Source organism: Lissotriton helveticus, chromosome 6 (assembly GCF_964261635.1).
Source record: "Lissotriton helveticus chromosome 6, aLisHel1.1, whole genome shotgun sequence".
NCBI lineage: Eukaryota > Metazoa > Chordata > Amphibia > Caudata > Salamandridae > Lissotriton > Lissotriton helveticus.
The window spans coordinates 601376109-601392750 of record NC_136067.1 but is presented as its reverse complement, the minus strand read 5'-3'; the positions used below and the strand labels follow the sequence as shown (position 1 = coordinate 601392750).

Here is a 16642-nt window from a genome sequence, read left to right as displayed (position 1 = left end):
TACATAACTTTACTATTCCCACTCCAGTCTATATTAATTTGGTGTAGGTCCTGGACACTAATTAAATATAATTTACTATTCCCACTCCAGTCACCATTAATTTGGGGTAGGTGCTGGACACGAATTAAATATAATTTAATTTTCTCACTCCAGTCTACATTAATTAGAGATAGATGGTGGAGACTAATTATATATAATTTACTATTCCTACTCCATTCTACATTAATTAGGAATACTTTAGCACACTATTTACATATACTTTTAAATTGCCACTCCAAGGAACATAAAATGCATGTATATATATGTTTATTTTAATAAAAATCCATACCTTAAACACTATATACAATAATGAAGTTTAAAAAATAATCATTTCTAATTAATAATTTTTATTTTCACAATTCAAATGTAGTATAATATACAAAACTGTACAGCAATATAAATAGTTAACCATTTTACTCACTCCATACACTCAACAAACAAATATACTTATTCCGAATGTGTAAATATAAAAAAAAATGTAAAAAAATAAATCATATTATTTATATAAAAAGATTTGTTAAACATATTTTAAAATAGAACAATCTAGTAAAATGTAAATTAAAAAATTTCGCAATTTATTAGAAAATTTTTGCGAAATTCGAAATTTTAATTTTGTATTTAATGTACATATTGGTTTTATGAATGTTTTGAAATTTTTTAACAAAAATTTTTAAAATTTTTTTATGTAAATTATAAAAAAAAATTGTTTAATTTTTACATTTTCCAAAATTTTTTACATTTAAAAGACTTTTTTAATGTATAATTATTGAACATTTATAATATTTTTCTCTTATTTAAATATATTTATTTAAAAACATTTTGTATATTATATTATTTTTAAATAATTATTATAAAATAAAATCTATTTCAAATATCAAATTTATAAAAATATATATTTGAAAACATAATTTTAAAATTTCGAAATATTTAAAAAAAAGTACAATTTATAATTTTTAAATGTTTTTTTAAATTTAATATATTTTTAATTTAAATCAAAAAAATCTTTATATTTATTTTTAAAACACTCCCCACCCTTATCCCCTATAAACCCAACAGCCCGCTCCTAAATTTATATATCAATTGATTAATTTTTATATAAAATTTAGATTTTAATTTTTTTAATTTATATATTCTCTAATTAAAATAAAATATCTGCTATTTAATATTTATAATATATACATTTTTAATACACTCCCCACCCTTATCCCCTATTAACCCAACATCCCGCTCCTAAATTTATATATGTTTTATTTATTTTTTTTAATTATATTTTATAGGTACACATTACTATTAAATAATAGTAAATATTACTAATTATTACACAACAATAACACATATTACTACATAATTATTACTATATATTTTATTTCGATATTTTTACTATTTATCGATATTTCTTTACAACGATATTTTTACTTAGATATTTTTGTTATCGATATTTCAACACACATACTTATTACGATATTTTTGACATCGATATTTGTGATTCCGATATTTTTCATCATCGATATTTTAACTTCGATATTATGTCACTTCGATATTAAAAGTTCGATATTATGTCTCAGTACCGTCCTAGGAATTCCATAGCACTTACTCAAAAGAGTATTTTTTAACTAAGAGTGCAAATAATGTTTTGTGAAACATTGCAAAACATTTAATTGACTAGTGTGCTAAGATAATGCTTAGATGCTGTACGAATTCCACATGCCCAGTATGAACCCCTAAAAATCGTTTTCTGTGTCTCAATTATGACCTCTGCGGGGAACTGAGGTCGATATTTTGCATGATTTCTCATGTGCTTGTGTTAAAATGGGTCAACCCTTAATCGCAGTAAAAATTACACTCTTATAAAGAGTGAGGCTTTTGAAATGTACATTAGAGTAGTATTTAAATTAAAACTGCACACCCAGTATGTGTTCCTAGTGCATTTGAGAAAAACCCCGGCAATCTGTTGTGCTACTTTTAAATTTAGTTTTAAGAGAAATGCTAATATCTTTACAAGTGCCTTTGTCTACCTTTGTAATGGATTTGAGTCAACAAAACCTATAAGCAGAATTCTCATTTTCACCTCTAAGGGGAATTAAAGCAATAATGCTGGGATGGAAAAGTCCTCTGCCTGGTGATGTTGATGGATGTGTACCCCTGCTCTGAGTGCCCAACTATCCTATTGTGTGGATCCCTAATGCTGATTTTTACTGTCATAGACAAACACGGATCATGCATGACATAGGCCTGTCTCACAGATTGCCGTCTTGTTGGACCAAGAGGGGTGCACAAAGCTCTACCCTCATTGTGGAAGAAGGCTACTGCCTTCCCAGGAGTTGAGCTGCACGAGCACGTGTACAGATCACGGGTAAACGGGTCATTTTTTAACCTGTGTCAATGGAGGCCTACAGGCTCTCTCACTTTTTTTAAAGTTCTGCTGTTGTGTGCTTAACTCACCCTTGGCCTACATCAGTTAGATGAAAAGTACTGTGCAGCGCAGGAGTGGTGAATCTGTGTTGGTGGTATGTTTACCTGGGAAGGGTCCAGTACAGGGATAGAGCAGTGCTGTGCAGTACATGCATAGTGAGTGCCTGTAAAGGTGTACCTATACCTGTGAGGATGCAATACATGACTGATGTAGTGATGTGCAGTGCGTGAACAGTGGAAGAATGTGCTGGGTGTGTGTGTGTGTGCGTGAACAGTGGAAGCATGTGCTGGGTTTGAATGTGCTTGCAAAAAGTGTTATACATGAAAGGGTAAGTGCTGTGCAATGTGTGCATGATAAATATGTGTACTAAGAGTGTATGCTTGTTAATAGCACCCATGACACAACATATACAGGCTACAGTACTCAACAGTGTGCAGAGCGATTGTCAGTGCAGAATATTTCTGTGTCTGTGCAGGCCCAATGCATGGCGGTAACTGTACTGAATATACACTGAGTGCAAGTGTGCCCACAATGGTACATTACATGGAGGAGCCTGCATTCCTTTTTGGGAAGCCCAGACCTGCCTGGTTAACACATGAGGAGTAGGGGAATCTCCCAAGCCATATTTGTGTATTGCTGCATTCCTGTGAGCTGGGTGAGACACAGTGGAGAAGAGAAAGAGAGAGAGTCCCCCCTTGTACACGTTGAAGGGTGCTCTTTGATTCAGTGAGAGATCACCAGTAATGGTACTGGACACAACTCAGGATGGAGATGGGGCTAGTAGGGAAAATATAAAGAGGAGGGCTGGAAGCCTGGGATTAATATTTTGATGCACAGATCACTGTAGCTGACATCCATGCGAGAACTTTAGTCACTCCTATGGCCTGTGTTGTGGGGCGACAGTCTAGAGGAGTCTCTCCTGCTGTGACAGACAGCTTTTCAAGAACAAGAATCCCAACATAAACTTCAAAGATCCAGACCCTAATCACATTTGGTGTCTGGAAAAGAACTATAAGAAGGAGAGGTTTAGACACTATGCATCTGTCATCTGCCAGATGGCTTTTGTGAGGAGAGGAAGCGATGCAAGACTTTCACCTGTGACCAGGACTGGGGGCTAGGCCTGCTAGTCTCCCTCCTTGGCGAGGGGACATTACCCAGGGAATCCAAGATCGCCTTCTCTGGAGCATTGAGCACCAGCGCCTGCCTGCTTGACAAGACCAGTGTGCCCTGTGAGGAAGAGAAGAACATTGGTGGGAGGGAGGTCTATTGGGGAACCCTGCCAAAAAGCCACTCGTGCGAGGTGCAAGGAGAGGGCTGTGCACTGAACAGGTCTTTGCCCATGCTCATGATCAGATTGGTGACCCCCATATTCCAGGAGAGGGCCACCATGAACTTAACCGCAAATCGAGTGCCTTTCGCAGAGTATGAAAAAAAAACGCCTTGATGGAGTGACCCTATATGCCAGGAGGCACCACCATGGAAGTTAGTGCTGCTGCAAAGTGGCATGAACTGCGTGGGTCTTAGAAGCCACCCCACCTGCCAGGAGGAGCTGCCTTGGTATAGGTGATTGCGCAGTGAAGACCAACCCTTTACCAGCCAGCACCATGGCTGCCGGTACCAGGCACTTAAAAATGTTTGGGGTGTCACTCAGAAAACTGTAGCTGAGACCTGCAGGTCAGGAATAAGCACTGAGACTTGCCCCTTACATGCCCCATGAACTCCAGAGAAAGTCGCAGGACAACCCTCTATCCCAGCGACCATGTTGGGAGCACTCGGATAAACTGTTTCCTCCTTCCCCCATTTGAGGAAACACTGAACTTACAGCATCAACAGAACCCAGAAGCACCTCTGATTACTTTTGGAGTTGGCTGTGTAGGTCGGGAAAAGGCTACAACTCCTCGTTGGTGCAACACGCTCCGCGTGCAGATTAATTTGACCAAGCAAGACTGGAGCATTGCAAGTGCCCGCGGTTAGAGCGCCTGCCGAAACACTGAACACTTCCTTGCTACTGGAGTGGGTAAGACTTAATATGAGCTTGCCAAGACCCGGGGAACTCACTTCTAAAGGTGCTGTCCCACCATAGACACTTTTGACTGTTTCCTAAAAGTCAGAGTGGACTCTAGAGTAAGGCCTACTAGTGAGCATTCCTTGGATGCAGTCACCAATGAACGGAGGAGAATGTATGTATGTATGTATGTATGTATAGACGCTCTTATAAAGCGCTATCACTGTCACCCGACGGGCATCCTGGCGCTTAGACTATTATGACACAGAGCAAGATTTTACCAGCTTCCGATCTATTTACATTGTTCTGGGGAACAGGTGGGTCCTTAACTCTTTTTTAAAGGTGGAGAAATCTTCCAGGCCCCTAAGACCTAGCGGTAGAGAATTCCACAGCCGCGCTGCGGCAATCCTGAAGGATCGTCCGCCCTCTGGAACTTGGGTACTACGACCAAGTGAGCTGAGGCTGACCGGAGTGATCTTGAGGGAATATACCATGAAAAAAGATCCTGCAAAGGGGCCGGACCTTGACTGTGTAAAGCTCTAAAAACAAAACATAGAGCCTTAAAGTTCACCCCAACCACATTAAAAGGAAAAGGGCGGGAAAGGGATTTGCCAATTAAACAGTAGAGGAGACTGTGTTATTGCTTTTGACTGTTGTAACACTTCTTTGAATGTGTAGTTAGAAATAAAATACTTCTTTTAATATAAAAACAGGTATATGACTGGACATTCATTTATTGACATTGCTGAGTGAACTATGAGCTATGAGTTGTGTTCACTAACCAGGATCTACATTTCCTTCCAAGAGAGCACAGCTACCACAACAGTCAAATACTGAAGGGATACTTGGCCCAGTTGCTTAGGATCCACAGTAGATCAGGCCCCGGGACATCAGGAGTAACAGGCCTTAACCACCACGGTTGGACCCAGTAACCCCTGCATGCCCTGTGGCCGTCTGAAAGGGGTTATGTTATGTTAAATATTATGTTAAAATGAATTTGTAAAGCGCCATACACCCGGGTGGTTTCATGGCGCTACTTTGATTGATAACCAAGTCCTGGAAAATTATTCAAAAGCCTGTCAGAATAGCTAAGTCTTGAGGAGGCTCCTAAAACCAAGGAGATTGGTGCAAAAGCGAATTTCAGAGGGGAGGAAGTTCCAAAACGTGGGGACCAAAATAGCGAACCTGGCACCACCAGTGCGCTTCAATTTAAAAGGGGGCATGGACAGAAAATGCTTATGGGCTGAGCGGAGATTGCGTGTGGGGATGTGCTTGTTAATCAAGTTGTTCACAAATTCAAGGCTTCTACCATTGAGTAATTTAAAGATGAGACACCCAACATTGAAGGCACAGCGTTGAAGAACCGGGAGCCAATGTAGTTTCCTTAGACGAGGAGTGACATGGTAGTGCCTATGTTGATGAAGAATCAGACGTGCAGCCTGGTTTTGTACCATCTGCAGACCTTTGGATAGGTAAAGGGGGATGCCAAAGTATAGCGAATTGGCATAGTCGACTTGGTACATAACCATGGTGATGATCACCTGAATCCGAGCTTCGTGGGTAAGGAATCTGCAGATCGTTTTTATTTTCCTGAGTTGAAACAAACAGGTGGAGATAACACACCCAATCTGAGTCCTGACTGATTATTACCCCAAGGCTCTTGGCCGAGCTGGATGGAGAGGGGGACTGGCCCGGCTCCCTGGGCCAGTAGAGAGGGCCCCAGGGATTTTTAGAGATACCACCTATTAAAACCAACTGCGTCTTATCCGGGTTTAGTTTTAAATGGTTGCTGTTCATCCATTGAGTAATGAACAGCATGGTAGACTGAAAGGCATACACCGATTCCGGGGAATTGCTGATGGAAAAGATACGTTAAAAATCATCAGCACAATTAAATGTACAGACTTGCCGCTCTTTCAGGGCTCGGACAAGAGGGAGGAGGTGAAGATTGAACACCAGGGGGGAAGTGAGGAGCCCTGTTGGACTCCGCACGACATTCTGATTCTGGGGGCAGTAAACTGGGCAGTGGAGACTTCCTGGGAGCGATTTTCCAAAAAGGAGCTGATCTAGCCCAGAGCAGGTCCCGAAATTCCCACGTCCCTTACACAGTCGACCAGAAGATTATGGTCGACTGTGTCAAAGGCCGCAGAAAGATCAAGCAAAACAAGAGCCTGCGAGGAGCCATTGTTGACCTCCCTACAAAGAGTATCCAATACTGTAAGGATCACCGCCTCAGTGGAATGAGCTGGGCGGAAACCCACTTGGTGGGAATCATGAAATGCAGATTCCTCCAGGAAATCAGTAAGGCATCTCATAACGTAGGCTTCGAAGACCTTAGCTAAAAAAGGAGGAAGGGAGATTGGGCGATAGTTTGTTAAAATTAACTGATCAATGCCCACCTTCTTCAAAAGGGGAAGAACGATTGCTTCCTTGAAAGTTGCAGGGACGATGCCCTGGGACAGCGACTCATTTAAGAGATTGAGGGCTGGACCGGGGAGGGCAGTGAATATTTCTTTCAAGATGCTAGGAGGACAGCAATCAGTGGGGGACCCAGATTTAACTTTAGAGAGAAGGTCCACAAAGATCTGCTCACTAATTGTAGGGAATTGCGTAAGGGTACTATAATTTCGGGTAGTACAAGAAGTGAAATCCAGATTTTGACAGGCCGGAATACTGGACTTGATTTTTTAAATGTTATCAATAAAGAAAGAATTCAATACATTGCACAACGTTTGGAAGAAGTAGGCTTGATTGAGACTCTATCAGAGTTAGATAACTCATTCACAATGGCGAAAATCTCCTTTAAACGATTGGTAGCGGTCAAGATTTTAGAAGAAAAGTATGACTGACAGACATGGTCTCTTACTTTTGATCTCATATAAAGGAAACTATATATTTACCAATATTTGGCCACACCCTCCCTGTCTTGCTCTAATGGTGCAGGAGCCTCCTAGTACTCTAGCCTACTTTTACTGTGTGGGGCCTTGTTGGTATACTGTAACCTTGGATGGTTGCAATAGTAACCTCTTGTTGTTCATATAACATCAAAAATGTGTCTTGTCCTCACAACTCGATTCTAGTGAAAATCAGGGGCTCATTTTTTTTCTTCCTTTTAGTCGGCCTACCATGGCTAGGGGGCTTCTCTGCTCCTCCACACAACGGTACAGCAGGTGATTGAGCTTTAAAATAAACATCAGGTGTAAACTTTCCGCACCTGACAAAGAATATATGACGTTATTCCGCAAACAGAAATCCCGCATACCATCACTCCGCATTTATTACTCCGCAGTACCATCACTCCGCAGTACCATTACTCCTCAATCTTTTACCCTGCATATAACTTTACCACGCATGCCTTTACAACGCAAAGGCATGCGTGGTGAAGTTATAAACTTTTTAAACATAGTAAATGTACATATATATATATATATATATATATATATATATATATATATATATATATATATATATATATATGTATGTATATATATATATATATATATATATATATATATATTTATATATTTAAATATATATATATTTGTAAATATATATATACTAAATAATGCATAAGTATATAAATATATATATTTTACATTTATAATTTTTTACAAATATTTTTAAATACATTTATATATATATATATATTTTATTTTTTTAAATTACTCTTTTCACCCTAATAACTAATTCCACCCTGCTCCCTTAAAATACCCCAGCACCCCAAAATCCTAACCCACCCTTACTCCTTAAAATACCCCGGCACCCTTAAACACGAACCCATCCTTACCCTATAAATACTCCTGTAGCCCAAAACGTAGCCCTGAACCCTAAAGTACCCCTAACCCCAAACCTACCCCTGAACCCTAAAATACCCCGGTGCCCCAAAACCCAAACCTAGCCCTGAACCCTAAAAATACCCCTGTACCCCAAAACCCACATCTAGCCCTGAACCCTAAAAATACCCCTATACCCCAAAACCCAAACCTTGCCCTGAACCCTAAAAATACCCCTGTACCCCAAAACCCATACCTAAACCTGAACCCTAAAAATACCCCTGTACCCCAAAACCCATATCTAGCCCTGAACCCTAAAAATACCCCTGTACCCCAAAACCCAAACCTTGCCCTGAACCCTAAAAATACCCCTGTACCCCAAAACCCATACCTAAACCTGAACCCTAAAAATACCCCTGTACCCCAAAACCCATATCTAGCCCTGAACCCTAAAAATACCCCTGTACCCCAAAACCCAAACCTTGCCTTGAACCCTAAAAATACCCCTGTACCCCAAAACCCAGATCTAGCCCTGAACCCTAAAAATACCCCTGTACCCCAAATCCCATACCTAACCCTGAACCCTAAAAATACCCCTGTATCCCAAAACCCATATCTAGCCCTGAACCCTAAATATACCCCTGTACCCCAAAACCCAAACCTTGCCCTGAACCCTAAAAATACCCCTGTACCCCAAAACCCATACCTAACCATGAACCCTAAAATATCCCTGTACCCCAAAACCCATATCTAGCCCTGAACACTAAAAATACCCCTGTACCCCAAAACCCATACCTAGCCCTGAACCTTAAAAATACCCTTGTACCCCAAAACCCATACCTAGCCCTGAACCCTAAAAATACCCCTGTACCCCAAAACCCATACCACTACACCCCAACACCAAAACCATATACTTACCTTAAATCCATACCCCTGTACCCCACTTAAAATACCCCAAAACCAAAACCATATACTTACATTAAAACCATACCCCTGTACCCCAATTAAAATACCCCTGTACCCCAAAACCCATACCACTGCACCCCAAAACCAAAACCATATACTTACCTTAAATCCATACCCCTGTACCCCAATTAAAATACCCCAAAACCAAAACCATATACTTACCTTAAAACCATACCCCTGTACCCCAATTAAAATACCCCTGTACCCCAAAACATATACCACTACACACCAAAACCATATACTTACCTTAAACCTAAATTTAAAAAATATATGATTTTACCATTCATGCATTTACAACTAATTTCGTTGTAAATACATGCGTGGTAAAAGCATTTAAGATGTAATCCCTTACGTTATAATCAGTGCTTTAAATGGGCCGGTACTCACCGGTACTGAGTACCGGCACTTCCTAAATTTATCACTTTGAGTACCGGCACTTCTCTTCTTCAAAAGGAGAGTACCGGTACTCATAAAAAGGTAGACTCGTGGCTGTGCTGGTGAGCCGGAGTGGGACATGTCACTGGCAGCCGAAGCGCCGCTTCTGCAGCCCCCTCCCACCCATCAGAGCCCCAGCTGAACTATTCAGCACAGCTCTTGTGGATAATGTCCGGTGCTCGCCGTCATGCTGTGCTTAAAAGAGGTGGGTCAGGATTCATTTTACCTGCTAGTGTGCGCGTGTGATTTTCAAAGCGCCGCACTTCAGGTAGTGATAAGTGAAAAATAAGTCAGTGCAGGGTAACACTTTGAACATAAATGTTATCAGACAAAAGGGCGGCGGAATCTCACACGTCCTTTCGGTTTGATGTGAGTGTTAATGCCCAGACAATGCGATTGAAGTGGCCCCTGGAGCGCTAATCTGTTTTCTGCATTGAGGCGCTTACCTTCCAAAGGCCTTTATTGGCCGGTCTGCTTCTTATATGCCGATGCTGTGGCAGGATGTTTCATTTCCTGCCTGACAGCCGGGCCCCAGTGCACCCATGAAATTACCCTGCTGCCTGTTATTGCTGTGCCCAGTAGAGCCCGACTTCTGCCCCAGACTCACCACGCCATTGTGAGTCTCATAGTGGAAGCAGGTGGCACAAGCAGAGACACTGCATCAGGGCTCGCTGTCTGACTCTCTGAAGAAGAGACAGGCTAGCGATCCCCGCAGTGCCAGCCAGCAGCTCCTCGTGGATCGTTCGTACAGCAATAAAGAGATCATTTAATATTCTCCTGCTGCTGACATTTAAACTGTTTGTTACAAAAATGATTAGGGCTCCAGCACGGCATAGGGCCTTGCAAATGGGCACACTAGAGTTCTCTGTGGGTGCTGAATATGCGCTAAATTTTGTCGAAACTAGCAGTTTTGCTGATTTATTAATAGTGCAAAGTGTTTAACATCTCTGCTTGACAGTGACACTACAAAGCAGCACCCTTTATTTTCTCAGCACAGTTAGACTTGCTAAGTCAGAGATAACTCATGGGATTATTGTTGCCGCTGTCGAGAAGTCAGAGTTTTCTCTACTGGCAGTTCGCACTCTGACCAATAAGTAGCGTAGATGGTTAATGGGTCTTCAAAAGGCGTATTGTATTGTATGTGGATAGCTCAGTGAGTTGCTGTTTTTGTCACAGAGATCCCTTTGTTACATGTGGTTTGGCCGCACCTGAAGCTGAGGTTGGGGTGGAGGGTGCTGATTTTTATTGAAATTAAATAATAGCGTCAAAAGCACCTGCTGCCGAGTTTGACTTCCTTGTTGCTCAAATGAGTGCGATTTCTGATATTTGTCTACTTCCATTGACTTCCATACCATGGTTATGCTCGCAAGAATGTGCCACTCTAAATGTTACACATCTAGTTGTTGCCTGACTCTCGTAAATCCACTGAATCTATGAAAATGTCACACATAAGCAATCTGAAACAGCAGCTCGACTCAAATGTGTAATTTTTTTTATATTTATATGATACCCTCATTTTGCTAGTGAGAAAGTGTCACTCACATCGTTGAAATGTCACTCATAATTACAATGAAAATATGAAAATGTCACACATAGAAATCTGAAACCTTGGCAGCTCTGGGGTCCATTCTGGTCCTGAGCTGTCAACACATTCACACCATCCTCTGCATTTGCGTAAACACAGGAATCCTGGCAACCCCCTGGCAGTGGCAATTAAAAAAGCCATACTGAAGAGTATAACATGGCTTTTAACATACCAAAATCTTTTGTGTGTCTGCTTATGTTTGTCTGTTTGCCTGCATTTGTAAGCCTGTTTTTTGTAAGAAAAAAGTGAGAGAGAAAGAATCAAGACACTCTCAGGAGGTATTTTAAAGAAAATGGGTGGCCCTTTGTGTGTACATGTCTGCTCGGCGACAAAGGTTCATAAATAACTTAGTAGGGAGGGTTGGTTAGTGAGTGGATGGGTGAATGAGTGAGCAAGGGTGGATGTGCAGATGAATGGATGGATGAGTGAATGGATGGATGAAAGAGTGTGGATGATTGGATATAAGGGCCGACGATGGGTGGATGGATAAGTTAAATATTGGATGAATGAATGAAAGGTAGAGATGGATGAAAGGGTGGATGATGGATGAGTGAAAGGAGGGATTGAGTGAAAGGGTAGATGGAGTGAAAGGGTTGATGGATAGATGAGCGAAAGGATTGATGGGTGAGTGAAAAGGTGTATAAAGAGATGGATGAGTGAAAAGATTAATGGATAGGTTTAAGGAGGGATGGATAGGTTTGGATATGAAGGGTGGACAGACGGAATGGTGAAAATCAACTGAATGATGGATGAAAAACTGAATAGACAACAGAATGTAAACGGTAAATGGTGAACATCAGCAGGTAAATGGTTGGATGAAAGGATGAATGGATAGATTGATGGAAGAGACAAGAGATATCTTATGGGGAGGGTCATGATGATTTGCTTGGTGCCATAAGAGCTTTGGTTCGAAGTGGGGGTATTTTCAGTTTCTTCCTACTCACTTGCTCAAAAATATATAGTATTGTGCTAAACAGCAATTAACAGTATGGCATTAAGAAGGTGCAAATATTGCAACAAAAAAAAAAGTAAATGTTAACATATTATTGCATTTCTCTTTCATTTTATGTAATGAGTTAACCTGCTTTGTTTATATAACCAGATTTATCATGTGTTTTGGTGTGTGCTGCAACTATTATAGAAGTCGTTAAGTATCATCATGTCCTGCCCTTAGCCCCGCCCCTAGCCCCGCCCACTCACTACACCTCTAGCGCATTTTAATGAGTACCTGCACTTATTTTTTCCCATTTAAAGCACTGGTTATAATGGCATTGCGGAGTCATGGTACTTTCGTTATGAAAGTATGCGGAGTGATGGTATGCGGGATGAAAGTTGCAGAGTAATGGGTGTTTACCCCTGACAAACCCTTCCTGAGGGGAAAACAACATGCCACAATTGAACTTGAATGCTTGACAGTGAAATGGTTCAATGAGTAGTTCCTTTATTTTATTTTAGATAGACACTTCACGTTGCTTACGGAAAATGCTACTTTGGTACGACCAAGAGGCTTCACCATGTAAAGCCAGCAAGAAAGGGCCACAAAACGTTAAAAACACAGGCATATGCTTTGTCATCTGTTTTCCCATTCGAGATCCTTAGCTCTATTTCAAGCACGATTTGGTAACAGTCGTTAAACGCAGCAGTTTTTAATCAAACAGTTCTAATAGGAAGAGCGGACACGTCCTGATTCAGGCTTATTACCTGCATGGTGATCACTGCTGTTGATGCCAACACTGGAAACTTAATTTTTAATAGGCCGGTCTCTGGAATGGCATACTGTTGCTGATCCCGTGTGTCAGGCGGGGTAGATGGCGCATCGTAAACAACCAGTCCGCCATCCCATGAATTCCATATATGTTCATAAGCTGATTGGATTATTAGTATTGACACATTCTGGTCCCGCTCCTGTTTTGTCATCGGTTGCATATCACTTCTCATTATTTGTATCTGTAAAATAAGAGAATTTCAAGGTAAACTTGCTGAGTTTTGTTTGCTTATTCTGAACTGGGTCAAACAGGAAGAGGAATGTGCGAATGCAACTTTTGTTTCTCTGAATTCCCAAACCCACCATTCCTCCTACTACTTTGACGGGTTTACAACCATTACAACGCAACTATTACAACGCAAGTGCTGTTACAACGCAGGTTTTACTACGCATACCATTACAATGCATTACACTGGGGGGCGCTCTAGGATAGGGAATACGTTTAATTTACTATCCAACACCTTCCCTAGTGTCCACGGGGACTGGAGTTGGAATAGTAAATTAAACTATTCACTATCCAGCACCCCCAAGTGTAATGCGTTGTAATGGTATGCGTAGTAAAACCTGCGTTGTAACAGCATGCGTGGTAAAAGCATGCGTTGTAACGTCATACATTCACTTTGACGTTTTAGTTCTGAGGTCAAACGGTTTTAGCAGCCTCTCAGGTTTCTGGCCAGTTACACTAAAAACAGGAGCTTTGGATCAGCCCCTTCAGCCATTGCTTGATTGACATGGTAAAGGAGTGTCTGTCTCTGGCATTGCAGTATATGATGGCCTCAGTCTACCGGGCAGCGAGCCACAGATAGGGTACTCCGAGCACATGCACGTGAGTTCCCCACGGTGTAGCTCAGGTGAAGGGGAGTGGACTGCCAGCAGTCATAGCATGAAGCAATCAATAGAAAATAAAACTGGGCACTTATTTTTGAGGCGGCAATCCCATCATGCAAGATGATCGCCACATGAACATGATAACATAAGGAGGTGACCTAACCTAACAATTCAGTAAAGAGTCCACCACTGCTGTCCCACCATCCTTGTAAGTGGTGAAATGCATGGCTCAGCAAGAAGGAGAACTCTAAGGATGCCATTGAGGTCATATTCCTGTCCGTCTCGGGAGTCACACTTGACTTCAATTGTCACATTGTAGGTCACCCTAATGTCACCTTAACAGCCCCACTGGCTTAAACGAGTTGCACTCTTGATCAACTCTGTGGCCTCACTAACTTTAATGGTGACAAAATAAAGGTCTATGTAATGGATTTACAGCTATTAATAGAGTTACATTCAAAATCCACTCAATGCCCTGGTGTCATTAATGGAGTGGATTCCATGTCAGTGACATTTCTAGTTAACTCAATAGCTCCAGTGACCATAATGGAGTCCCATTCCAGGTTCATTCAGTGGACCTACAGACTTTACAGCCACATTCCTAGCGAAGTCAATGCCTAGTGGCCCTGACTTTAACGGAGTCACATTCCTGGTGAACATAATGGCGTTACAGAGTTAGATGAAATCCCATTCCAGGTCAGCTCAATGGTGCCACTGACTGCAATGACACCACTACATGGGTCTGGCTCTGTCCTATTTGTGTAAGAAAAAAGGCAGGAAAATTTTTGTGGACTTATAGTCAAATATGTGCAAAGTGAGACATTTCAGAATGATGGCAAACATCATCAGTTGATCAGGGGACCACATGTTATTTGACATCAGGGTACTGAAAGGCTGCTCTTCACATACCTTTACTGTATAGTTGAGATGTGGTTTGAAAGGTCCGGCATTATCAAGTATTCTGTAATCACTGTTTGCAAAAGAAACTATTTTCGATCCATTGACTTCCATACCTGTAAGAAATCATCGAAAATATCAGAGAAAGGACAATATTTTTATCCATTTATAACAAATGTTACTTTGCATGTTTTCAAAACCCAATTTCTCTTTAGGTTTCGCTTGCGCGGTGCTTGTGAAATCTCTTGTATTTAAAATGTCTTAAAAGGGGGCTCTTATCAGTTCCCATAGCTGAATATCTGTGTTCAACCGCTTTTGTGTGGAACTATTTTTTTTATTAACTGGCTGCACACATTTACGATTCTTATCTTCAACTAAAGCTGTTCACAATCCTGAAGCCCCATACACTGTTAAGGTAAGATCTCTTCCCACAGGCAAGGCAGACAGCTTCTAACTGTATGGAGCAATTCTAGCTTATTATTATTTTGTTGTGTAAAGCAGATGCCTCAGCACGTTTGTGGGATTTCCTATTCATGCCTCAGCGCTTTTCTTTGCAATCTGTAGGAATCGTCTCATCTATTTTAGCAACTTAATCTATTTGTTAATTATGATCAAATTCAAAATGTTGTAATAAAACATTGCAAGTTCACAAAAAAGTTTATATACAAAAGCTATGCTATATTGCACTCCAACTTACTGTTACCTTGCAGGCACTATGGCCATGATTTCAATGGTGCAGCAGGTACATTGACACAGGAGCCACAAGCTCTAAGAACCACTATAGTCACCAAATATTGCAATATTTTACTACTAAACTGGCAGTCAGGTCATGATTTGAATGGTGCAGCAGGTGCAGTGGCACCGGGCCCAAAAGTTGACAGAACTCCTCGAAACACATCATATCGCTATATTAGACTACTAAACAGGCAGTCACAAAGGCAGGTACCTTGCAGTTAAAGGGAACTTGACTTGAATGGTGCAGCAGGTGTAATGGCGCCGAAGCAAAACAATCTAGGGACCCCATTAAATTATTGCTAAAATGTAATAGTAACCAGGCACTCACAGGTGCAGTTACCTTGCAGACAACAAGGTCAAGATTTGATTGGTGCAGCAGGTGCAGAGGCACTGGGCCCATAAGTTGTCTGACATCCTTAAAACACCTAATATTGATTTATTTTACTACTATACAGGCAATCACAGGGGCAGTTACCTTGCAGTTAAAAGAGGCTTAATTTAAATGGTGCAGCAGGTGCAGTAGCACCAGGGCAAACGTTGTAATAGGGCCACTAAACACCAAATATTGCTATATTTTACTACTAAACAGACAGTCACCAGTGCAGTTATCTTGTAGGCAACAGGGTCATTGTTTGAATGGGGCAGCAGTGTAGTCGCACCAAGACAAAAAGCTCTAGGCACCCCAATAAACACTGATTATTGCTATATTTTACAACTAAACAGGCAGTCAGAAGTGCAGTTATCTTCCAGGCACTATTTGAATGGTGCAGCAACATCATGGCCAAAAAGTTGTCATAACTCCACTAAACTCCCAATATTGCTATATTTTACTACTAAAGAGGCAGTCACAAGTGCAGTTACCTTGCAGACAGCAGGGTCATGATTTCAATAGTGCCACAGATGCAGTGACACCGGGACCAAAAGCTCTAGGCACCCCACTAAACACCTAATATTGCTACATTTTACTACTAAACAGGCAGTCACAAGTGCAGTTACCTTGCAGACAGCAGGGTCATGGGTTGAATTGTGTAGCATGTGCAGTGCCACCTAGCCCAAAATGTGTCAGAACTCCTCTAAACATCTAATATTGCTATACTTTACAATTTAAGAGGCAATCATACGTGCAGTTATCATGCAAGCCCTAGGGTCATGATTTCAATAGTGGCACTGGGACCAAAAGTCCCAGACACCCCACTAAACA

At 41.1% G+C, this 16642-nt stretch overlaps 1 protein-coding gene across 1 annotated transcript in view; it reads right to left on the bottom strand.

Annotated features, from left to right (window-relative positions):
- Positions 1 to 16642, bottom strand: part of LOC144762793 (CD109 antigen-like) — a 1211849-nt gene that overhangs the window by 785141 nt on the left and 410066 nt on the right. The window contains exons 10-11 of the mRNA XM_078648063.1: positions 14719 to 14822; positions 12918 to 13163 (exon numbers count right to left, since the gene is read on the bottom strand). Of these exons, the coding sequence (XP_078504189.1) occupies positions 12918 to 13163; positions 14719 to 14822 (350 nt within the window). The remainder of the gene's footprint in view (positions 1 to 12917; positions 13164 to 14718; positions 14823 to 16642) is intronic.